This window comes from Artemia sp. Qi Xiang Cuo, chromosome 3 (assembly GCF_049724085.1).
Source record: "Artemia sp. Qi Xiang Cuo chromosome 3, ASM4972408v1, whole genome shotgun sequence".
Classification (NCBI taxonomy): Eukaryota; Metazoa; Arthropoda; class Branchiopoda; order Anostraca; family Artemiidae; genus Artemia; species Artemia sp. Qi Xiang Cuo.
Window position 1 is genome coordinate 5,764,707 of NC_142796.1, and position 27,083 is coordinate 5,791,789.

The 27,083-nt window shown below is 35.4% G+C and overlaps 1 protein-coding gene across 1 annotated transcript in view; it reads left to right on the forward strand.

The window, feature by feature from the left end:
- Epac (Exchange protein directly activated by cAMP) overlaps positions 1 to 27,083 on the forward strand; it is a 230,554-nt gene that overhangs the window by 193,349 nt on the left and 10,122 nt on the right. Inside the window, exons 13-14 of the mRNA XM_089085794.1 lie at positions 6,824 to 6,962; positions 11,688 to 11,922. Coding sequence (XP_088941920.1) covers positions 6,824 to 6,962; positions 11,688 to 11,922 — 374 coding nt within the window. The remainder of the gene's footprint in view (positions 1 to 6,823; positions 6,963 to 11,687; positions 11,923 to 27,083) is intronic.

A 27,083-nucleotide genomic window follows, 5' to 3' on the forward strand; every position in this document is an offset into this window, starting at 1 on the left:
GTAATAGTCTGGTGAATTTTAGAGTTGACCGGATGTAAAGAGAAATGCCACCAGAGGACTTGGTTAATTTCTTTCAATATGAATAGCTTGAAAGCCAGGGAGGGAAAATTCATTAGTATCATCAATTTCTGAAAACCACGTGTCCGTTATTCCAATTACGTCGAAAGGGCGGTAACCATTAATTAAAATTAAATCTTTAAAATTAGTCCAATACTCTCTTATATTTCTGATGTTAAAGCAGATTATATTAAGTTTGGTCTCTTCCATTAGCTTAGGTTTTACATTTTTTACAAAATCTTAAGTGTCGAGATATTCACAGTTAATATGGCTTAAGGGGCTATCAGGGCTAGCTAAGGGGTTGTTGCGCAAATTATTTTGGTCATCGTAATAGTTAAAAACAACATTATTGCCCAGTGATAATTTTGTAAGAAACGCAAAACCTTGCATAGTATGCATTTAAAGATCCGTTATGATGGAAGTCTCATCATTTGCTTGATTTGAATATTGAAATTCTTCATCAGCCGACGAATTATCATTGGTGGTAATTTTGGACTGGTATGGAGAGTTTGCTGTTTTTTTCATATATTTCTTGCCTTTGACTATGCCTATGGCAGTGATTTGATTAGCAATTGATTTGACAGGCTTAACTATCTTTAATGTGGACTAGCAATCTATGTCCTTTTTGATGGAAGATAGTTTAGTTCTATCTGTTTGCAAGATGTCATCACCTAGGAGTTTGGTGATAGCTTCGTGAGAAACGTAAAATCTTGCATAGTATACATTTAAATATCCATTGTGGTCGAAGTTTCATCATTTGCTTGATTTGAATATTGAAATTCTTCATCAGCCGACGAATTATCATTGGTGGTAATTTTGGACTGCTATGGAGAGTTTGCCGTTTTTTTCATAGATTTCTTGCCTTTGACTAGGGCGATGGCACCGATTTGATTTGCAGTTGAGTCAACAGGCTTAACTAGCTTCAATGTGGAATCTATGTCGTTTTTGATGGAAGATAGTTGAGCTATAGCTGTTTGGAAGATTTCATCACCTAGGAGTTTGGTGATAGCTTTGTTCTTGAGAATATTTTTGGTTTCTCCTGGTTCATCACTAACCTCAATTAAGTGACGGCCGGTGAGATAGGGGGTCCGGCTTTGCCCTTCTGTGCACCTTGTGGCTGACTCGTGGGGGAGGCAGACTGAGGCACTACATTTAGGTCCGGCCTAGGGGGACTAACTAACGCATTGGGAATGAACAGTGTTTGCCTCTTTAGGAACTGATACTGTATGCGCATCTTCTACAACAACTGTGGCTTAGCTTCTACTGGGCCTAGGGGGTGTGGTGTGCCAAAGGTTTCTTGCAGCTAAAACTGGGAAGGGTAGGTTCATTTTATCCAATGTTCTAAGGATTACGACTCACTTTCTGTGAACCGAGAAACACTTTTTTGGAAGGGTTGTGTGTCCCTTAAAGTTACAATTTCTGCAGTAAGGGTCTGATTCAGGGCATTCACTAACTGCGTGGCCTGTTTTCCTACACTTAAGGCAAGACGGATGGGACTGTTTGCAGTGTTTTTTGCTGTGGCCATGGGCCAGACAAGTAGAGCATTGTAGTGGCTTAGGCTTATAAATCTTATAAAAAAGGGACATACCGTACAAGAATATTTCTCTGTTTAGCTCAACTTTGCAGGAAATGAGGATTGAACGGCTTGGGTGAAGGACTCCTTCTTTCTTTAAACTTAGCCTTATTGCAGTTGAAGGATTTATGAGAAGTTCTGAAGAATCTATTAGTTCAGTTTGTATTTCCTCCACTTTCACACTGCTATCAACACCATAAAGCACATACTTTTGTAACTTTTCCACATCTTTTTTTGTGGCTAAAATTTTCGAGCCATCAAGAATTATTTCTTTGGGTTTTGACAGGACATGGTCGGCCGCCTGAGAAGACGTAAAGTAAATATCAATAGACTCGTCTTCTTTGAAAACAGGTTCAAAATTTACCTTGGCGATCAGAAAAACAGCTTTCTTAATGTGCATTATCCGATCTTTTGAAAAGGGTTGGCCATTGATTTTTTTGATTGAGACAGTATAATAATTGGGGTAATCTGTACTACTAGTTTCTGGGACACTTGAAGGGAGGGGTTACACTATCACTGGTGAACGAGTTTCATCCTTTTTCCTCTTTTTGCCAGGCGTCTCACCTCTTTCATTAGAGTTCGTTGTGGCTAATGCCTAAATACTGGCTAGGGAGCTAACTGTTTTCAATCGCCGAGTTGGGGGGGGGGGTTCTATAACGATTTATAAAATTATTTTGTATTGCCGCCTGTTCAACGGTTTCATCTAGCGTTTTCTTATCGGGTGGTAGCCTTTATATTAATACTGCTTTTTCAAAGACGTGATTTTTTAAAGATAATTTTATCTTGCTTTCCTTTTAAATCCCAAAGTGGATTAACGCCCGTTTTGTCCAGCGCTACACAGTATACAATAAGACTTGCTTCTCACCATATGCAGTTAATTCCATCTTAACTCAAGTTAAATCCTAGAGGTTTTTGGAACAGCCTTTTACATTATGCGATTGACGATATTTCTCCAATACTGTCTAGCAAAAAAAAATATGATGACAGAAAATCGAGGACAGCTCTGTTTATAAATTTTGGAGTCTGAAGTTTCATTGTTGTCTTTTTCTGCGAATATTTAGGGTATTTCTGCCACATACATTTTTAAAAGTACTATGGCCAATGACAATGAAATCTGATCGATTGAATTAGTTAAGTGGAAACTTACACAGCTATTTATAATTAAAAAGAAATTAGGAAATATCGAGAATTTAATTTTTAACGAAATGACTATCATACGCAGTTATGCAGCTTATGGTGGTAGGAGGGACCCAAACCAAAAAAAAAGGTGGGTGAAAAATCAGTAAAAAATAAGCTTAAAAACAAATGGCACCAAAAGGCTTAGGAAGGAATAGCTTTCTTATGGAGGCATAGTTGGCTTTGAGAATCAACTGATTGCTAGTGTGAATTTCTACTGACAAAAAGCTTTGTCAAATTTAACTAATTAGTTCTGCTTATTTATTTTCCCGGCTCAACGTGGCAACTCTGACCAAAATAAGATACTGTCCTAAAGAAACCATAATTTTGGAACAGCCAAACAAAAAAATTAAGAAGATCGTATTTTCTAGGTAAGAAGTAGGGGGGGGGATATAATTTTATTATATGTCTGCAGTACATTAAGGAAACTACCCTCAGTCTATGCCATTATGAGCAAATCTACATTTTCCAATTTATTTTCAGCAATCAAAAGAAGATGAAAAACCATTTTTGAAGACCTATTTCTTTACTCTTCAGAAAGCTGCAGTAAATGAAAATGCGTTATATGACACTTTTATTTGTAAAACTTAAGACTCTGGTCTACTTTTTCAAACTAAATATATGCTATCATTTGATTCTCAATTATTATTTGCTTTTTACTTGGGTTTCAAGTTATGCGTAGATGCATGCTTGTCATAAAATTGGTTACATCCTTGTTTCTGACTCACATAATTAATTGGGGCATTGGGTTTTTTAATAGCAGCATTGTTTTGCTGTTAGTTAAGGAGACTACCCTCGGTACTGTGCCAAATAAGTGTACTCCCCTTTTACACTCTACTTCTTGTAGTGCATCAAAAACAGACGAAAAATCTTTGTAACAAATCAGTGTTTTTACTCTTGGGACAGCAGCTGTTGCTAAAAACAAGTCGTGTGACCTTCTTTTTTTTTGCAAAAGTTTGGGGTCTATCCTTTTCCCTCAGACTGTGTATTTTATTCATTCCGCTTTTCTTGCCTTATTTTGTTCTCAGAATATTTTTGAGCTTGTGTTTTCTCCCAAAATATTATTCTTTCACATTCTCTTCTTCTCTTTATCATTTCACTCTTTCTCATCTTTCTCACTTGCGTAAATAGTTCGAAATTTGAGCTTTTTTACCACTCTCCTATCAAAACTGTTCTATGTAAAAATGCCCCAATTTCTGGGGGTTAGGAGGACAAAAGAACGACTCTATCCTAACTTAGAAACTTTACTGCTGGAAAGATTTCTGGAATGGGCCTGGGTCTCAAATTCTGAGGCTGAAAGTATTTTCAGTTATTTTTTTTTTTCCTGTAAGCTAGCTTCTAGTGCATCTTCTCATTCTATATGAAATCAATAAACTTTGATAAGTTTATTTACTCTCATTGTTCTACTAATTTCTTTAATATGCTAAATAAAGTCTGTCCTAAAAGCAAATAATTACCATAATTATTCGTCTAAGAATCAGCTATTAAGCTTCAGGATGTGTGGCTTTTAAAAAACATTTGGAGATAAACTTTGTTCTTCCAGCCTCACAAATTGAAAAGGTGTCCCCACTGTATCCTGAAGAAAATAAATTCGGCCCTCAAAGCTGCAAAATTGTAGATATCTTATGACTACTTAAAAATTTGTTTGGGAGAATCGTTTAACTAATTTGTGTTTATCAAATTTTGACTTCTGAACTGTGACTTGACCAGCTTTAATGCAAAAAGATTTACCATTATATTATTTATTATATTACTATATTAATTATTACTATTATATTTACCCCCCCCCCCCAAGAAAAAAACACAACAAACAACAACAAATAAAGTGCTAATAGCCGATGGGCGATTGTTGCCCCTAGGGCGTGGTATATCGAGATAGTTCAAGTTCCATTTATTTCCATAAATAAAAATAACAAAAACAGTATCCCAAAGGGCTCGATGGCCCATTATTTGGGAAACGACATAGAATAAATGACTAATATTAAAACTTGGCATAAACAATACTAAACAATGTCTAATTTATAAATCTATAAGGAAAAGACGTCAGCTCATCGGCAGTCCACACGAAACAGAGACCCTCCTATCACCCGACAATAAAGAACAAAATAAAATTCTCTACATCATCGAGGATCCAAAGCCAACAAAACAAAACGACCACCCCCGCCTCCCCCCCCCCCAAAAAAAAGATTAAACCATAAAACAACTAAAAATTATTTAATATTTACCTTTAATAAGAAACTTTACATAGGTCTTTTAAAGGAGCCAAGTGTTCGTGACTGACGAATCTCAGCAGGAACCAAGTTCCAAGCACGTCCCACAGTCACGACCAGACCAAATTCTGAACGAACCGAGTGAGTAGCCGGAATCATCACATCCTCCCAGTTTAGAACTGTATACAAATTTACTTCCCCTACTAGGGTAAATAGTCCAGATAAACAACATGGGAGAAATCCGTGGAAGAATTGATATGCCAACGAAGATAGAGGTATAACATAAATATCTTTAATCTTAAGGAGATCAACAGGACTGTGTGTAGTCGACTGGAGAACTCTTACCGCTTTCTCATGAAGAATTATGAACAGGAGTAAGTACAGAAGGAAATGTAGACATCCACACAGACCAACAGTAACATATATAAGGGAAAATGAGAGAGAAATATAAAAGATGGAATCTATGAAAAGTGAAATGAACGCTTTAATTTACGGATGATTCCGTAAGTCCACGGAATCATATATTATCCACGGAATCAATATTACTTGAACGTGCCACTTAAAAAATAAGTTTTCATCCCAAAAGAACTCCCAGGAATCAATGCACTTACTATCACATTTTTATCTCTTTACAGAAGATTCCAGCTTGGTTGTGTCAAAGCGACCTCAATGGATTTTTATCATAATGAGAACCCAACCGACCAGCTTCAGACCTACAAACCACTCACTAACTATCAGTAACAAGCACTTGATCCCACAGCACCAGCAACAAGCACTTGATCCTGAGAACTAATGCTAGCAAGAAAACTTTTTCTCTCACCCAGGATTTATTCTCAAAGTGCCTTTTTTACGCCACGGTTGGCGCTTCATATATCAAGAGGGATTTAACCCTGGAGTGGCTTAGTAGCATTTACTGGCTTCAGTCCATCCAGTTCTCGTATGCTATTCTGCAAAATATCCTGCATCATGGTCAGACACTTTGCAGGACAGTCAGTGACTAAACAGTGACTGAAATTAGAAGTAATAGGCCACTATTTACGCCTACTGACCTCAGGAGTGCAACGAGAAGGGTATCACCGACAGCCCAAAAGCTTTTGATAAAGAAACTTCCAAAGTAATCTTTCCAGCTTAATAAAAAGGTTTTTGCCATTAGGATCTTATTATTAATATGTTTTGGGGTTAGACATTTGAAATTTTAAAGTTACTCCCCAATGCCCTCCCCTTTAGGTGAAACTTTTCCTCCTTAAAAGTCATTATGTTATCTTTCCTCTTGCAGAGATGATGTTAAGGGGGGATTAATCTTTTTGTCTAAGGAATGGTTTCCTAGATATGTGAATGCAGTATCTTACAGTCAACAATTAGTTATTTCTTATTTAGGTTTAATATTTTTCTATTGAATTCCAAGTCTTCCTCTATTCGAACCTTTCCTTAAATAGACTTACTATTGAATATCTTTCTACTTTCTATTTAATTGTTTTTTTTATATTGAATTCCAAGTCTTCATCTATCCGAACATTTCCTTAACTAGACTTACTATTGAATGTTTTTCTACTTTCTATTGAATTCTTTTTTCTATTGAATTGCAAGTTTTCATCTATTCAAACCTTTCCCTAACTAGACTTACTACTGAATATTGTTTCTACTTTTTATTGAATTCTTTTTTCTATTGAATTCCAAGTCTTCATCTAACCGAACCTTTCCTTGACTAGACTTAACTATTGAATATTTTTTTTACTTTCTATTGAATTCTTTTTTCTATTCAATTCCAAGTCTTCGTCTATCAGAACCTTTCCTTAACTAGACTTACTTATCGCATTGATTCTTCATCGCAAGATCGAGAATTCGTAATTGCAAACAAAAGCCGAGTGGTGCAATTTGTAAATCAATGGGTGGCAACCATAAGGGACCCAGTATTCGATGAAAAGTGTACCCATGAATTTTTTGAGGTAAGTTTGTTAATTTCAACATAAGTTGACGTATTTGAAGAATTATTTACCCATGAATATTTGAGGTAAGCTGATTTTATCCTTAAAAATGTTCTAGAAATTAAATCGAAAGTTAGAAACTCTTTTACCATTTAAAGGTTAAAAATGTGTGATAGTTTTGAGACGAATTATCAATTTTTTTTTTTCTTTTACTTTTCTTTATCGTTTCAAATATTTCAGTTATGTACAGTATTCAGTTATTCATGCTCTATATGAAGAATAAATAATCATTGACTCGGTCTGGCTTCTCGCTCAGACACCAGCTTCCGTTAACATGGGAGCGACTACCAGGTGAGATTCTAGACCAGATGGTTTAACTCGATTTCCGTAGGCTGCTAAGGGGTCATTGTGTTGGTTGTTATGATTTTTTTTTTTTTTTTGTATTTTTTTTTTTACCTCAAGTAGTGCCAAACAGTATGAGGATTGGTAGTCAATATTAATGGTCCCCCTTGGGGAAACAAAATTTGCACTTTACTTAAAAAAATATAAATATTTTTACTTTTATAACTTTAATATATCAAATAATTTTAACATTTTGGTTACTAAATATCAGTATATGTATATTAAACTGACAATGCACATTCATTTGTATTTTTTCAGTAAAGTGCAAATTTTGTTCTGGTCTTGGGAAGGCACAGGGGTTTTGCGCCCAACTTATGTTAATTTCTGCTCGTTTTGAATTTGACTCGGTTATTTATTGTAATTTCTTTTCGTTTTGGGTTTCATTTATTTATCAATGATGATTTGTGGTAGTTTCGAGCTTGGTAGATTATTTGATTTTATTTTTCCTCTTTTTTTGTTTAATGAAGTTCTTTACTTTTCTTTGAAAAACTTATTTTGTGGAAAAACTTTCTTTAATTAATTTCTGTTTGTTTTAGATTGAAATAGTATTTTCAAGGAAAAAGAAAATAATGCTTAAAATCTTTTCATTTTTTAAGACTTTATAATTTGGCCGGCTATTAGTATGCTGGAGAAAAATTTTCAGCAATTTTTAACAACATACACCCTTTTAAAAATCTGGACACGAATAGTACTGTTTAACTTAGTTTCATACCTCCTCTAGTTGACCTGAAATGGAAAACTTGAAACCATTCGCAAAAAAATCTGTTTACTTTCTTTGATAGCTTGGATATTTTTACACTATTTTGATTTGGTCAAAATTTAAGAGCAGAAGTAGTCTCGAAAGTTTGAACATAATACCCTCAGTTGTTCTTGGGATACTGCTGAGATGCCTTATTGGGAATTAGTATTATCACAGTGCATTTTGATTTAATGTTAAGGCAACATTCAGTTTTTAAACATAATGGGAAAATGGGAGGGTGGGAGTGGAACGGGGATTAGTTGCCCTCAAACCACTTTCGACTATTAAAAAGGGCATCAGCCCTTTCTATTTTCAATCGAATGAGCCTTTTTCGAAGTTCCCACGACAACTCTTTCTATACGAAGTGCCCTGGTCTAAACAACAACAGCAACAACAAAAAATATTACTGATCACTTTCGACTATTAAAAAGAACACTAGCCCTTTGAATTTGAAATCAAATGAGCCCTTTTCTGAAGTTTTTAAGACAACGCCTTCTATAAAACCTTATATGCCCCCACGGCATAACTAAAACCTTTACCCTGAGGGTTGTGGGGGAGTATCCCCCTCAAAAACATATTTTCTATGTGAAAATCAACTACGCTGAACAAAATGGCCATCTCGAAATTTTGATTGAATGTGTTTGGGGGAATGATGGGCGTCGGGGGGGGGCTAGCTGCCCTCCAATCACTTTTGACAATTAGACAGGGCACTATCCCTTTGAATTTCCAATCGTATGAGCCTGTTTTGAAGTTTCTACGGCAACGCCTTCTATGAAAACCTTATATGCCCCCAGGGCATAATTTAAAACCCATGCCCTGAGGGTTGTGGGGGAGTGTCCTCCTCAAAAACACATTTTCTATCTAGAAATCAACTAAGCTGAACAAAATTGCTATCTCACAATTTTGATTGGATGTGTTTGGGTTAATGATGGGCGCGGGGGGGGGGTTAGTTGCCCTCCAATCACTTTCGACTATTATAACGGGCCCTAGCCCTTTGAATTTCCAATCGAATGAGCCTGTTTTGAAGTTTCTACTGCAACGCCTTCATTAAAAACCTTATATGGCCCCAGGGCATAACTTAAAACCCTTGCCCCGAGGGTTGTGGGGGAGTGTCCTCCTCAAAAAGATATTTTTTATCTGGAAATCAGCTACGCTGACAAAATACCTATCTCAAAATTTTGATTAGATGTGTTTGGGTGAATAATGGGCGTGGGGGGGGGGGTAGTCACCCTCCAATCACTTTCGACTATTAAAAAGGGCACTAGCCCTTTGAATTCCCAATCGAATGAGCCTGTTTTGAAGTTTCTACGACAACGCCTTCTATAAGAACCTTATCAGCTACGCCGACAAAATGTCTATCTCAAAATTTTGATTGGATGTGTTTGGGGGAATGATGGGCGTGGGGGGGCTAGTTGCCCTCCAATCACTTTCGACTATTAAAAAGGGCACTAGCCGTTTGAATTTCCAATCGAATGAGCCTGTTTTGAAGTTTCTACGACAACGCCTTCTATAAAAGCCTTACACGCCCCTAGGGCATAACTTAAAACCTCTGCCCTGAGGGTACTGGGAGAGTGTCCTCCTCAAAAACCTATTTTCTATCTGGTAATCAAATACGTTGAACAAAACGGCTATCTCACAGTTTTGATTGGATGTGTTTGGGGGAATGATGGGCGTGGGGGAGGGCTAGTTGCCCTCCATTCACTTTCGACTATTAAAAAGGGCACTAGAACTCTCGATTTCCAATAGAATGAGCCCTTTTCGAAGTTTCTACGACATCTCCTTCGATACGAAATGCCCGGGTATGGAGAAAAAAAAACAAAAAAAAACACATTGTACCCACATCGTTCTTTTCTTAGGCAGTGCTAGCGTGCTGCCTATGATACTAAGTACTTAGTACAGTTACCTACCTCAGTAGATTTCTGATCACCTGTCAGTTAGCTGTGAATTGTGGAATACATGATTCTCATGGCTGATTTTGATTTAATTAATCTCAATCAAGATATTGGAGGTGTCATTGCCTTCCAACATGTTTTAAAAAAATGCTAGAAATTCACAAGAAAATACTATAAAAATAGTCCTTGAAGTGTATTAAAAATAATTTTTTTAAAATATAGTATATTAGAATATTTTTTAGACTATTAAAAATATTAAAAAGTCAGGAAAAAGAATTCACAGGCTATATATCTAGGCTTTGCCAATAAGTTTTCAAAATCCAAAATTAATTGTTGATTTATTTTATCATATGCCTGGAGGTGTATGTTGCAGCAACAATTAGCCTTTACATTAGGGGCGACCTTGGACCAAAGTCCACAGCTTGTTTAAGGGTGACCGCAGAACCCTTGCTAGAATGACAAAGAAAGACCAGTTTCAAATGAATCTGGTGGTATAACCAGTTACCGTAACCAAATATGTGCACTTAATAAAGGTATAAACAACCCACCTTTTTTTATTTCAGCAACATGCTTTGGATCGGTTCCTATATCTCCCACATTACCAATCTCGGTGAATAAATCGGATAATTGTTCAAAGAAAAACACTTTAATTTTTATTAGGTAGGCTGTATAATGCATTTGGAAAACTATTTTTTTACAAGTTTGTGTGGGGGTCGCTTTAAGTTATGGAATTATTTACCATCTACTAGGAACCTGTTTAATTTTAACTACAAAAAATGCTTTGAAATAAATCAGTATGAATTTAATGTTAGTGTTTCCGTTATGACATATTGCGATGTTTGTTATTTTGCTGTGTTTAGTTGGTGACAAGCCTAAGCTTTGTTAACGTCATACCTCAGTAATACTTTACCCTTACATGGTAATTTTTTCTACTTTTTGTGTGTATTTACCCCCTCCCCACCTTATTCGTAGATATGTTATAGTTTTGGAGTAGCTAAGATTATGTTTCTGAAAACGTTTGAATACCGTATGAAAAGGTTAATAAATCAAAAATTTGTCACTAGGCTAATCACTTAATTCATTTAATTCATTGTTTATTAGCATTTATGTAAAATAAATTTTAGCTAACATTAGTATGGAATTACGGATCTATGAACTAAATTGATCGCTTCTTTAAATTATCTAGAGTTAAGGTTCTATGAACTAAATTAGTCGCTTCTAAATGTTTCAGTTATCTCTTATTTTAACAAATCCTATTAGACAAAGTTTCAAAGTGGAAAGGCTGCCTGCTCTGCAGTGACGGTAGTTGGATATTTAAAAAAATAAGCTAAGTATTTGTAAATTAATGTAGATTTCGTTAAGTGAAGACAAACGAGCGACTTCGCTCCGTAAATTTCGGCTGGTGTATCAATGAAAGCGAAATCATCTGAATTTTCCTTAAGAATTTTTGAAAAAGAAGACCAATTGAATTCCTATCGAAAAATATTACTTTTAGGAATACCAGCTTCTTACGGATGCAAGAACAAATACATTTTTTTATATTTAAACAAAAATTTGCCAGCCGATGGAGAAAATTTTTAAACACTGATTTGAAAGGAGCTAAAAATTCATCCACATGAAGCCATTAGTTAGTCGGGCGACGTTAAATCTAGCTAGCAAAGTGAAAATTGACTCCTGTTGGAAATTAACTTTTATTACAAAATAATCTTTCAGAATCTCCTCGTTTGGCTAAAAGAAGACAGTGAAGCTTTACTTGCATTAGAAGAAGAACTTGAGATGATTGAGCACATAGTTGCGTTGCTAAATGACTTCCGTGCGCAACAGAGTCCAAACAAGCGGAAGTTAGGCCAAACATGGACTCTGCCCTCAAGTGGACAATCTGTAACTCTTTTTTCTAAGCATGAAGGAGAAGAAGACAGACAAAGGGCTATAAGGTCAACAGATGATAGTAAGTAATCTCTATGGCCTAATTTTTTCGTTTTAATGCATTGGAATCTTTTGTTTAATTTAAACGTATCCAGTTGGTTTTTACAACATTGGAGTGCTGCAGCACGTTTATAAGATGGAGATATATTTCTGCAATATCTTTACAATTTTTTACGAAAGAGAGCCATAATGCCAACATATAATTATTCTATAAGAATTAATTTCTAATGTTGGTGCAAATGAATCTTAAGTTTAATGTAGACACTTTCAGTCATTTTGTTGCAGCAATGGAGAAGCAACACGTTTATAACATGGAGACATAATTCTGCAATATCTTTATAACCTTTTACGAAATAGAGCCATAATGCCAACAAATTCTATATGACTTAATTTTTAATGTTGGTGCAAATGAATTTTAAGTTTAATGTGGAGGCTTTCAGTCAGTTTGTTGCAGCAATGGAGAAGCAACGCGTTTATAACATGGAGACATACTTCTGCAATATCTTTGCAACCTTTTACTAAAAAGAGCCATAATGTCAACAAATTCTATATGACTTAATTTCTAATGTTGGTGCAAATGAATTTTAAGTTTAATGTGGAGGCTTTCCGTCAGTTTGTTGCAGCAATGGAGTGCTGCAACAGATTTATAACATGGAGACATACGTCTGCAATATCTTTGCAATCTTTTACGAAAAAGAGCCATAATGCCAACAATTTCTATATGACTTAATTTCTAATGTTGGTGGAACTGAATTTTAAGTTTAATGTGGAGGCTTTCAGTCAGTTTGTTCCAGGAATGGAGTGCTGCAACAGGTTTATAACATGGAGACATACTTCTGCAATATCTTTGCAACCTTTTACGATAGAGAGCCATAATGCCAACAGAAAATTATTCTTTATGAATTAATTTCTAATGTTGGTGCAAATGAATCTTAAGTTTAATGTTAAGACTTTCAGTCAGTTTGTTGCAGCAATGGAGAACCAACACGTTTATAACATGGAGACATGCTTCTGCAATATCTTTACAACCATTTACGAAAGAGAGCCATAATGCTAACAAATTCTATATGAGTTAATTTCTAATGTTGATGCAAATGAATTTTAAGTTTAATGTGGAGGCTTCCAGTCAGTTTGTTGCAGCAATGGAGAAGCAACACGTTTATAACATGGAGACATAGTTCTGCAATATCTTTGCAACCTTTTACTAAAAAGAGCCATAATGTCAACAAATTATATATGACTTAATTTCTAATGTTGGTGCAAATGAATTTTAAGTTTAATGTGGAGGCTTTCCGTCAGTTTGTTGCAGCAATGGAGTGCTGCAGCAGGTTTATAACATGGAGACATACTTCTGCAATATCTTTGCAACCTTTTACGAAAGAGAGCCATAATGCCAACAAATTCTATATGACTTAATATCTAATGTTGGTGCAAATGAATTTTAAGTTTAATGTGGAGGCTTTCAGTCAGTTTGTTCCAGCAATGGAGTGCTGCAACACGTTTATAAAATGGAGACATAGTTCTGCAATATCTTTGCAACCTTTTTCCAAAGAGAGCCATAATGCCAACAGAAAATTATTCTATATGAATTAATTTCTAATGTTGGTGCAAATGAATCTTAAGTTTAATGTAAAGACTTTCAGTCAGTTTGTTGCAGCAATAGAGAAGCAGCACGTTTATAACATGGAGACATACTTCTGCAATATCTTTACAACCTTTTACGAAAGAGAGCCATAATACTAACAAATTCTATATGACTTAATTTCTAATGTTGGTGCAAATGAATTTCAAGTTTAATGTTGAGGCTTCCAGTCAGTTTGTTGCAGCAATGGAGAAGCAACACGTCTATAACATGGAGACATACTTCTGCAATATCTTTGCAACCTTTTACTAAAAAAAAGCCATAATGTCAACAAATTCTATATGAATTAATTTCTAATGTTGGTGCAAATGAATTTTAAGTTTAATGTGGAGGTTTCCAGTCAGTTTGCTGCAGCAATGGAGAAACAACACGTTTATAACATGGCGACATATTTCTGCAATATTTTTGCAACCTTTTACTAAAAAGAGCCATAATGTCAACAAATTCTATATGACATAATTTCTAATAGTGGTACAAATAAATTTTAAGTTTAATGTGGAGGCTTTCCGTCAATTTGTTGCAATAATAGAGTGCTGCAACATGTTTATAACATGGAGACATTCTTCTGCAATATTTTTGCGATCTTTTACGAAAAAGAGCCATAATGCCAACAATTTGAATATGACTTAATTTCTAATGTTGGTGGAAATGAATTTTAAGTTTAATGTGGAGGCTTTCAGTCACTTTGTTCCAGCAATGGAGTGCTGCAACACGTTTATAACATGGAGACATACTTCTGCAATATCTTTGCAATCTTTTACGAAAGAGAGCCATAATGCCAACAGAAAATTATTCTATATGAATTAATTTCTATTGTTGGTGCAAATGAATCTTAAGTTTAATGTAAAGACTTTCAGTCAGTTTGTAGCAGCAATGGAGAAGCAACACGTTTATAACATGGCGACATACTTCTGCAATATCTTTGCAACCTTTTTATTAAAAAGAGCCACAATGTCAACAAATTCTATATGACATAATTTCTAATGTTGATGCAAATGAATTTTAAGTTTAATGTGGAGGCTTTCCGTCAGTTTGTTGCAACAATGGAGTGCTGCAACAGGTTTATAACATGGAGACATACTTCTGCATAATCTTTGCAATCTTTTACGAAAAAGAGCCATAATGCCAACAATTTCTATATGACTTAATTTCTAATGTTGGTGGAAATGAATTTTAAATTTAATGTGGAGGCTTTCAGTCACTTTGTTCCAGCAATGGAGTGCTGCAACACGTTTATAACATGGAGACATACTTCTGCAATATCTTTGCAACCTTTTACGAAAGAGAGCCATAATGCCAACAGAAAATTATTCTATATGAATTATTTTCTAATGTTGGTGCAAATGAATCTTAAGTTTAATGTAAAGACTTTCAGTCAGTTTGTTGCGGCAATGGAGAAGCAACACGTTTATAACATGGAGACATACTTCTGCAACATCTTTACAACCTTTTACGAAAGAGAGCCATAATGCCAACAAATTCTATATGACTTAATTTCTAATGTTGGTGCAAATGAATTTTAAGTTTAATGTGCAGGCTTCCAGTCAGTTTGTTGCAGCAATGGAGAAGCAACACTTTTATAACATGGAGACATACTTCTGCAATATCTTTGCAACCTTTTACTAAAAAAAGCCATAATGACAACAAATTCTATATGAATTAATTTCTAATGTTTTTGCAAATGAATTTTAAGTTTAATGTGGAGGCTTCCAGTCAGTTTGTTGCAGCAATGGAGAAGCAACACGTTTATAACATGGCGACATACTTCTGCAATATCTTTGCAACCTTTTACTAAAAAGAGCCATAATGTCAACAAATTCTATATGACATATTTTCTAATGTTGGTGCAAATGAATTTTAAGTTTAATGTGGAGGCTTTCCGTCAGTGTGTTGCAATAATGGAGTGCTGCAACAGGTTTATAACATGGAGACATTCTTCTGCAATATCTTTGCAATCTTTTTCGAAAAAGAGCCATAATGCCAACAATTTCTATATGACTTAATTTCTAATGTTGATGGAAATGAATTTTAAGTTTAATCTGGAGGCTTTCAGTCACTTTGTTCCAGCAATAGAGTGCTGCAACACGTTTATAACATGGAGACATACTTTTGCAATTTCTTTGCAACCTTTTACGAAAGAGAGCCATAATGCAAACAGAAAATTATTCTATATAAATTAATTTCTAATGTTGGTGCAAATGAATCTTAAGTTTAATGTAAAGACTTTCAGTCAGTTTGTTGCATCAATGGAGAAGCAACACGTTTATAACATGGCGACATACTTCTGCAATGTCTTTGCAACCTTTTACTAAAAAGAGCCACAATGTCAACAAATTCTATATGACATAATTTCTATTATTGGTGCAAATGAATTTTAAGTTTAATGTGGAGGCTTTCCGTCAGTTTTTTGCAACAATGGAGTGCTGCAACAGGTTTATAACATGGAGACATACTTCTGCAATATCTTTGAAATCTTTTACGAAAAGAGCCATAATGCCAACAATTTCTATATGACTTAATTTCTAATGTTGGTGGAAATGAATTTTAAGTTTAATGTGGAGGCTTTCAGTAACTTTGTTCCAGTAATGGAGTGTTGCAACACGTTTATTACATGGAGACATACTTCTGCAATATCTTTGCGACCTTTTACGAAAGAGAGCCATAATGCCAACAGAAAATTATTCTTTATGAATTAATTTCTAATGTTGGTGCAAATGAATCTTAAGTTTAATGTAAAACCTTTCAGTCAGTTTGTTGCAGCAATGGAGAAGCAACGCGTTTATAACATGGAGACATACTTCTGCAATATCTCTACAACCTTTTACGAAAGAGAGCCATAATGCCAACAAATTCTATATCACTTAATTTCTAATGTTGGTGCAAATGAATTTTAAGTTTATTGTGGGGGCTTCCAGTCAGTTTGTTGCAGCAATGGAGAAGCAACACGTTTATAACATGGAGACATACTTCTGCAATATCTTTGCAACCTTTTACTAAAAAGAGCCATAATGCCAACAAATTCTATGTGACTTAATTTCTAATGTTGGTGCAAATGAATTTTAAGTTTAATGTGGAGGCTTCCAGTCAGTTTGTTGCAGCAATGGAGAAGCAACACGTTTAAAACATGGCGACATACTTCTGAAATATCTTTGCAACCTTTTACTAAAAAGAGCCATAATGTCAATAAATTCTATATGACATAATTTCTAATGTTGGTGCAAATGAATTTTAAGTTTAATGTGGAGGTTTTCCGTCAGTTTGTTGCAATAATTGAGTGCTGCAACAGTTTTATAACATGGAGACATTCTTCTGCAATATCTTTGCAATCTTTCACGAAAAAGAGCCATAATGCCAACAATTTCTATATGACTTAGATTCTAATGTTGGTGGAAATGAATTTTAAGTTTAATGTGGAGGCTTTCAGTCACTTTGTTCCAGCAATGGAGTGCTGCAACACGTTTATAACATGGAGACATACTTTTGCAATTTCTTTGCAACCTTTTACGAAAGAGAGCCATAATGCCAACAGAAAATTATTCTATATGAATTAATTTCTAATGTTGGTGCAAATGAACCTTAAGTTTAATGTAAAGACTTTCAGTCAGTTTGTTGTAGCAATGGAGAAGCAACACGTTTATAACATGGCGATATACTTCTGCAATATCTTTGCAACCTTTTACTAAAAAGAGCCACAATGTCAACAAATTCTGTATGACATAATTTCTAATGTTGGTGCAAATGAATTTTAAGTTTAATGTGGAGGCTTTCCGTCGGTTTTTTGCAACAATGGAGTGGTGCAACAGGTTTATAACATGGAGACATACTTCTGCAATATCTTTGCAATCTTTTACGAAAAAGAGCCATAATGCCAACAATTTCTATATGACTTAATTTCTAATGTTGGTGGAAATGAATTTTAAGTTTAATGTGGAGACTTTCAGTCACTTTGTTCCAGCAATGGAGTGCTGCAACACGTTTATTACATGGAGACATACTTCTGCAATATCTTTACGACCTTTTACGAAAGAGAGCCATAATGCCAACAGAAAATTATTCTATATGAATTAATTTATAATGTTGGTGCAAATGAATCTTAAGTTTAATGTAAAGACTTTCAGTCAGTTTGTTTCAGCAATGGAGAAGCAACACGTTTATAACATGGAGACATACTTCTGCAATATATCTACAACCTTTTACGAAAGAGAGCCATAATGCCATCAAATTCTATATGACTTAATTTCTAATGTTGGTGCAAATGAATCTTAAGTTTATTGTGGAGGCTTCCAGTCAGTTTGTTGCAGCAATGGAGAAGCAAAACGTTTATAACATGGAGACATACTTCTGCAATATTTTTGCAACCTTTTACTAAAAAGAGCCATAATGTCAACAAATTTTATATGACTTAATTTCTAATGGTGGTGCAAATGAATTTTAAGTTTAATGTGGAGGCTTTCCGTCAGTTTGTTGCAGCAACGGAATGCTGCAACAGGTTTATAACATGGAGACATACTTCTGCAATATCTTTGCAACCTTTTACGAAAAAGAGCCATAATGCCAACAATTTCTATATGACTTAATTTCTAATGTTAGTGGAAATGAATTTTAAGTCTAATGTGTAGGCTTTCAGTCAGTTTGTTGCAGCAATGGAGTGCTGCAACACGTTTATAACATGGAGACATACTTCTGCAATATCTTTGCAACCTTTTACGAAAGAGAGCCATAATGCCAACATAAAATTATTCTATATGAATTAATTTCTAATGTTGGTGCAAATGACTCTTAAGTTTAATGTAAAGACTTTCAGTCATTTTGACGCAGCAATGGAGAAGCACACGTTTATAACATGGAGACATACTTCTGCAATATCTTTACAACCTTTTACGAAAGAGAGCCATAATGGCAACAAATCTATCTGACTTGATTTCTAATGTTGGTGCAAATGAATTTTAAGTTTAATGTGGAGGCTATTCGTCAGTTTGTTGAAGCAATGGAGTGCTGCAACAGGTTTATAATATGGAGACATACTTCTGCAATATCTTTGCAACCTTTTACGAAAACCAGCCATAATGCTAACAAATTCTATATGACTTAATTTCTAATGTTGGTGGAAATGAATTTTAAGTCTAATGTGGAGACTTTCAGTCAGTTTGTTGCAGCAATGGAGTGCTGCAACACGTTTATAACATGGAGACATACTTCTGCAATATCTTTGCGACCTTTTACGCAAGAGAGCCATAATGCCAACAGATAAGTATTCTATATGAATTTATTTCTAATGTTGGAGCGAACGAATCTTAAGTTTAATGTGGAGGCTTTCAGTCAGTTTGTTGCAGCAATGGAATGCTGCAACACGTTTATAACATGGAGACATACTTCTGCAATATCTTACCAACCTTTTACGAAAAAGAGCCATAATGCCAACAAATTCTATATGACTTAATTTCTAATGTTGGTGCACATGAATTGTATGAATTGTAAGTTTAATGTTGAGGCTTTCAGTCAGTTTGTTTCAGCAATGGAGTGCAGCAACACGTCTATAACATGGATACATACTTCTGCAATATCTTTGCAACCTTTTACGAAAGAGAGCCATAATGCCAACAGATAAGTGTTTTCTATATGAATTTATTTCTAATGTTTGAGCGAACGAATCCTAAGTTTAATGTAGAGGCTTTCAGTCAGTTTGTTGCAGCAATGACGTTTTGTAATACATTTTCAACAATGGTAAAGTATAAGGTCCATTTAGGACCTTGTTGCAACACTGTGCGGCTTGACCATGTATTTTTCAAAATAATCTTAGCCCAGTCTGTGGTAAATCTATTCATTTTTTCTGTGGATTACTTGGTCTATCTTGTAGAATTATTATATTATACCTTCAGTGATCGTTTAATACTATTCTTAAAAATTAAACACTAAATATATCTGGACACTTTTCACTACAGGACAAAAAAGAAGTGTCTTTACCATTTTGCAAAACAGATGGAACAATCTGGAAAGAAAACAAGATTTAGTTACCATTTTCAGCTTTTCTTAGCCCATTGCACTTATTTTTAAACAGTTCGTCGTAACGAACTGTATCAAACAGTTGGTAACGAACTGTAAGTAAGGGATGACTCGGCTTAATAATAACCAAAACTCTTAAAATGGATATTGATGTCAATAGATACACAAAAAAAATGAACTTATTACGCTGATTCCAAATATATAAGGTTAATCACGTTTAGTGTCACCCATCAAAAGTTACGAGCCTGAGAAAATATGCCTAATTTATAAAAAGGGGGGACACAGCCCTTACAAGTCAAGGAATCTTAATGAAAATCCCACCATCATATTCAACATATCAGAGAACCTAACTATAAAAGTTTCAAGCTCCTATATACAAAAATATGGAATTTTTTTCTTTTTTCTTTTTGTTTGCCATAAGAAAGTTCACGGGTGCATGTTTGTTTGTTTGTTTTTTTTTCCAGGGGTGATCATATCGAAATAGTAGTCTCAGAATATCACGAGAGGGTACATTTAAACGGAAATTAAAAGTTCTAGTGCAGTTTTTAAGTGACCAAAGAGATTGGAGGGCAACAAGCCCCCCCTCCAACGCCCTCTTTTCTCTAAAGCTGGCCAATTAAAATTTTTAGATAGTCATTTTACTCAGCATAGTTGAAAGATCCAACAAATATGTCTTTAACGTTAAAATGACCCCCTACAGTCCGTAGGTGGGAGACCTCTAAGTTATGAAACTTACCCATTGTTTACGTATAGTACTTGTTATTGGATAGTTCACTTCAAAAGGTTAGGTTAAAAAAAGAAACGGATTTGCGGAAGTCCCTGCCGAAATAACTGTTGTTGTCTTTTCACTTTGTCTTTTCATGTGAGTCGTTATGAGGAGTAATATTCGTCATCACGATATTCTGACAAGAAATGATGTATGCTTCTTGGCTATATTGCTCGTACCGAAGATTTTAACCCTGGGTATTATTCATTCCTCATTCTATATCGGTCATATCAAGCCAATTCCGAAGAAGTGAAAAGAATCTTTTCAGTCCATTTCCTTCCAGTTTATTACAACTCCAACTATTGTGCGGAGCTGTTTCAGTTAGCTGTTATAGATGACTTTGAGGGTGTGTTTTACTCCGCCTCATCAGATTGGCTTCTAGCGTGGATTCAGGTGTCTGAAGATCTGGCTGATGTCATCAATTTGCTCATTCAAGTCATCTCTTTTCCAAAATCCAAAGAGCCGATACTTTGAGAAAGAAAAATGCCCGTCCAATAAGAAGCCGTTCAGGGCGCAGTTACTTCTTCTTTTCTATTTACAACTACGTTGTTGAACCCCGACGCATCTTTTTGCATTTCGATGTCATAAATGCCTCTCATGTTTCATAAGCCAATAATATTCTTGAACTCAGTCAAAACGTTGAACAACTTTCTGAAAATTTTCAAAAGTATGCAAGATACATACTATAAGTTTTACTGCAGATTTAACGCCAAGAAGTTTGACTCCCTCGTTTTCAAATTTTTGGTTTTCCCTTGTCTCTTGGAGGACTTGATGTCAGTCGGGCCTTTGCCTTCCTTATTCATGCAGAAACGCTGATAAAACGGGTGTAAATCGTTGGATCATTGAAGTTTCCAAGGACATTTACTGTCACCTTCAAATCTGCCTGATATTTCTCTTCCAAAATCCAAGGAGCCGATACCCTGAGAAAGAAGAATGTCCGAGGTGGGGCCGATACGGGCGCAGTCACTTCTTCTGTTCTATTACAACTATGTTGTTGAACCCCAAATTTACGAATCTTTTTGTATTTCAAATGTCATCAATACCTCACACGTTTCATATGCTAACAATATCCTTGAATTTAGTCAAACACTGGACAACCTTCTGAAAATTTTCAAAAGTCTGCAAGATCTATACTATAAGTTTGGTTCCAGATTTAACGCCAGGAAGTTTGAATTCCTTGTTTTCAGCTGGATTTAAAGTAGCTCCCTCCAATCAGAGGAGCCCTGGTTTCTCCTTACCTCCGTCAATAGGGGGCATTATAACATATCGGTTTTCCAAGCGGTTCAACTTCTTCTCACACCCATCAGCTCTTGATAAGCCATATCTCTCATAAAATTGCTATAGCATATGCATCCATAGTTAAATAATTTCTGAGACCACACTGGCTAATCATGACAAAGCAAAGAATCGCAAAGAAGAGAGAAACGAGGACAATAACAGCGAGTGAAAAACAGAAGAGTATTATGCAAATATTTTGGTCGAGACCTCCACTCAACCGTCCTCAGTGAAGAATAATAAAAAAATACAGATATAAGTCCTAGATAATTTCGGAGACCACACTGCATTTCCATGACAATAAATAAAAGTTCAAATAGGGATAAAATCCTTTTATTAGACAGTGTTAACAAACAGTGATGGAAATTCACAAAAAATACCAGATATTTCAGGCACTGCAAATGTGACCGAAATATCTGGTATTTTTTGTCAATTAATTAAAAAAAAACTTTCCAAAAAATAAGTTTTTAAAAGAAAAGTAAAGGCCATTTTAAACTTAAGCTCAGCAGAATGATACAAATACCTTTTAAAATTCAAACTCAAAATTACCAGAAATTACTATTAAAGAATAAATGAAACCCAAAACAAACAGAAATAAAATAAACAATCATAGCAAAATCATACAACATATAATAATATACATTAATAAATAGATCTTAAAGCGAGTAATACATACACTGATTATGAATATCAAGGTGAAAACGTAAGAAAATATTTTGCTATTGAAGTATAAATGAAACTAAAAACGAACAGAAATTAAATAAACTATCAATACAAACAGACATACAATATATATCAATGTAAATGAAGAAATAATTATAAAAACGAGTGAAACTTAAATTAAATGTGGAAATCCAGCTCGAAGCGAACAAAAATCACCCAAAAAAAGAGTTTGGGTATGATCACCTCTTTCTATAGAATTATAAAATTTACTGCGCCAGTGGCAGTGTACTGAAAACCGATTTTATGACAAATATTTTCTTTTGTACTTAATATTGAAAATAAACATTAAAGTTATAGTAGCATTTTGAACTGATGAGCTTTCAGCAATTAATATCATTATACATCAAATATAAAGTTTAATTTATTAGCTCTTTTTAAAGTTGTTAAAGACGAATATAGTTTCCCTACAAACAAGTGTTTGGATACTGCCTCCTTTCCTAACTGTAAATAAAAACCAAAAGCCTACTACGTCATTGGCGCTTAACTGAAAACGGATTATATTACAAATATTTTCTTTTCCAGTTTTACAGCATTGAAAATAAAAATACAATTACAGTGAAAAAAATTCTTGAACTGATGAATCTTTCATCAATTAATATCTTTATAAATCTAATATTCAGTTTCATTTTTTATACTTCTCAAGACTGTTTAAGACCCAGATAGTTTTCAGTAAAGCGCCAATGACGCATTAAATTATACACTTATAGTGAGATAAGGGGGTCTTACCCAAACTCGTGTTTGTAGTGATTTTTGTTCATTTCAAGCTTGATTTGCATATTCAATTTAAGTTTACCTCGTTTTAAGATTTATTTATTAATTTACATTAATATTTTATTGTATGTTTGTCTGCATTGATTGTTTATTTTATATCTGTTCGTTTTAGGTTTCATTTATACTCTAAAAGGAAAATATTTTTTTCGTTTTAAGCTTGATTTTTCATATTCAATCTAAGAATTACTCGCTTTAAGATCTATTTATTCATTTATATTATTACTTGTTGTATGTTTTTGCTATGATGGTTTATTTAATTTCTGTCCGTTTTGGGTTTTATTTATTCCTTAATAGTAATTTCTGGTCGTTTTGAGTTTTAATTTTAACAGGTATTTTTATCTGTTGAGCTTAAGTTTAAAATGGTCTTTACTTTTCTTTGAAAAACTTATTTTTCGGAAAGTATTTTTTTAATTAATTTTTGTTAGTTTTTGATGGCAAAAAATTTCAAGTTTTTAAAAATTTCTTATTTCAAAATCAAACTTAAAAAAAATCAAATATTCATCAAAGTGTCAAAACTGCTATCAAAGTAACAATATCAAAGTGAAAAAATGGGTTTGTGTCAACCTCAGGGTTTTGATTATCTGATTTTTGAACTACTTTTAACAAAATGGCTATCTTAAATTTATTATCGGATGGGTTTGGGGAAAAAGGCTGTGGGGGGACTAGATTAAGCTTCGGTCTCTTTTGACTCTTTAAAAGTGAACTAGAACTTTCTATTTTCAATCGAATGAGCCCCCTCTGAAGTTTATACGAGTATGCCTTCTATAAGAACCACATATATCCCCAGAGTATAACTTATAACAAATGTCCCTGGGCCCTGGAGGGTTGTGTAGACCCTGGAGTTCTAATATCTGATGATTGAACTCTTTTTAACAAAATAGTCACCTGAAATTTTTATTGGATTTGTTTATCCATCCGATACACCCAAAGGCATGGAGAGCAGGAGGGGATAGTTGCCCTCCGATTTTTTTTCACTCTGAGAAAATGAACTACAACTTTTAATTTCCATTCAAATGAACCCTATCTTAAGTTTATACGAGCATACCTTCCATAAGAACCATATATGCCCACAGAGCAATACTTACAACCCCTGCCCCGGCCCTGGGGGGGGGGGGGTGTGACGACACGGGATTTTTTCTTATCTGACCTTTGAACTATTTTTAACAAAATGTCCATACGTAAAGGAGTTTTTGTTATATGATCTTTTAACTATTTTTAACAAAATGGCTACCTCAAATTTTTTACCAGATGTATTTGGAGAAAAGGGGCTTGGGGGGGCAGCTACCCTCTGATCACTTTTGACTCTTAAAAAAGGCACTAGAACTATCAATTTCCAATCGAATGAGCCCCCTTTGAAGTTTATATGACGACCCCTTCTATATGAAGTGCCTCTGGGAAAAAAATAAATGGTATGTGGAGGGAGGCTGGCTGCCCTCCAATCACTTTTTACCCTTAAAAGTGAATTACAACTTTCATTTTCCAATCAGATGAGCCCTCTAGGAGGTTTATACGAGCATCCCTTCCATAACAACCATATATGCCCCCAGGGCATAACTTACAACGCCTACTCCAGGGCCCTGGGGGGGGGGCTGTGTCTACACTGGAGTTTTTTGTTATCAGAACTTTGAACTATTTTTAACAAAGTGTCAATCTCAAAATTTTTATCTGATACATTTAGGGCGTTGCGGGGGGGGGGCTAGTTGCCCTCCGATCTCTTTTGACTCTTAAAAAGTGAACAGGAACTTTCAATTTCCAATCAAATGAGCCCTCTCCGAAGTTTCCCTTCCATAAGAACTATGTATGACCTTAGAGCATTACTCATAACGCCTGCCCCCGGGCCCTGGCGGGTTCTGTCGACAAAGGAATTTTTCTTATCTGACCTTTGAACTGTTTTTAATGAAATGGCTATTATAAAAATTTTATGGGTTTGGGGAAAAAAGGGTGTGTGGTGGGGGGGCTAGCTGCCTTTGGATCTCTTTTGATTCTTAAAAAGTGAACTAGAACTTTCAATTTCCAATCAAATGAGCGCTCTCTGAAGTTTATATAAGCATCCCTTTTATAAGAACCATATACGCCCCAAGGACAACACTTACAATGCCAATCCCCCGGGCTCTGGGGGGCGTTTTTGTTATCTAATTTTTTAACAATTTCCAAAACACTGGCTATCCAAAACACTAAAATTTTTAGCGGACGCGTTTGGGGAAAAAGGGCGTGGGGGGGCTAGTTTAACTCTCTTGACTCTTAGAAAGTGAACTAGAACTTTCAATTTCCAATCAAATGAGCCGTCTATGAAGTTTATACGAGCATCCCTTTCATAACAACCATACATGCTCTTAGGGCATAACTTAGAAAGCCTTCCCCTGTGCCCTGGGGGGTTCTATTGACACCGGTCTTTGACTTATCTGACCTTTGAACTATTTTTAACAAAATGTCTATCTCAAAAATTTCATCAGATGTGTTTTGAAAAAGAAGGCGTGGGGGGAGGCTAGCTGCCCTTGGATCTCTTTTGACTATTAAAAAGTGAGCTCAAACTTTCAATTTCCAATCAAATGAGCCCTCTCTGAAGTTTATACGAGCATCCCTTTCATACGAACAATATATGCACCAGGGCATAAATTACAACGCCTGCCCCGGGACCTGGGGGGTTGTGACGACACCTGAGTTTTTTTTTATCTGACTTTTTAGCAATTTTTAACTTAATGGCTATCTCAGAATTTTTATTGGATGCATTTGGGGGAAAATGGGCATGGGGAGGGGCTGGTTGCCCTCAAATCTCTTTTGATTCTAAAAAACTGAACTAGAACTTTCAATTTCCAATCAAATGAGTGATCTCTGAATTTTTTAAGAGCATCCCTTCAATAACAACCATATATTCCACCAGGGCATAACTTTCAAACCTGCCCTCGTGCCCTGGGGGGGGGCTGTGTTGACTCCTAAGCTTTCGTTATATGGCTTTTGAACCAATTTAAAAAAAAGCTATCTCAAAGTTCTTATCGGATGGGTTTTAGGAAAAAAGGGCGTGAAGGGGGGAGGGCTAGATGCCCTCCAATCTCTTTTGACTCTTAAAAACCGAACTACAACTTTCAATTTCCAATCAAATGATCCCTCTTTGAAGTTAAAACGAGCATCCCTTCCATGAGACCCATGTCTCCCCCCAGGGCATGACTTACAACGCCTGCCCCTGGGCCCTGGTGGGTTGTGTCGACACCAGAATTATTTTTATATGAGCTTTGACCTATTTTTAACAAAATAGATATCTTAAAATTTTTATTGGATGCATTTGGGAAAAAAGGGCTGGGGGGGAGGGAGCTGGTAACCCTCCAATATCTTTTGACGGTTAAAAAGTGAACTAGAGCTTTCAATTTCCAATCAAATGATCCCTCTTTGAAGTTAAAACGAGCATCCCTTCCATGAGACCCATGTCTCCCCCCAGGGCATGACTTACAACGCCTGCCCCTGGGCCCTGGTGGGTTGTGTCGACAAAGGAATTATTTTTATATGATCTTTGACCTTTTTTTAACAAAATAGATATCTTAAAATTTTTATTGGATGCATTTGGGAAAAAAGGGGGGGGGGGGTGGGAGCTGGTAACCCTCCAATATCTTTTGACGGTTAAAAAGTGAACTAGAGCTTTCAATTTCCAATCAAATGAGCCCTCTCTGAAGTTTATGCGAGCATTCCTCCCATAAGAGCCATATATGCCCCCAGGCCATAACTTATAACCCTTGCCCCTGAAGAGTGTGGTGGGAGTGTCCTGCTCAAACATATAATTTCCAAAACTTTCGACTACGCTGAACAAAATGGCTATATGAAAATTTTGATAGGATAAGTTTGGGGAAATGGTTGGCGTGGAAGGGGTGTCAGTTGCCTTGGAATCACTTTCGACTATTAAAAAGGGAACTAGTGATTTAAATTTCCAATCGAATGAACCCTTTATGAAGTTTCTACGACAACGTTGTCTATACATAACCTTATATGCCTCCAGGGCATAACTTACAACCCT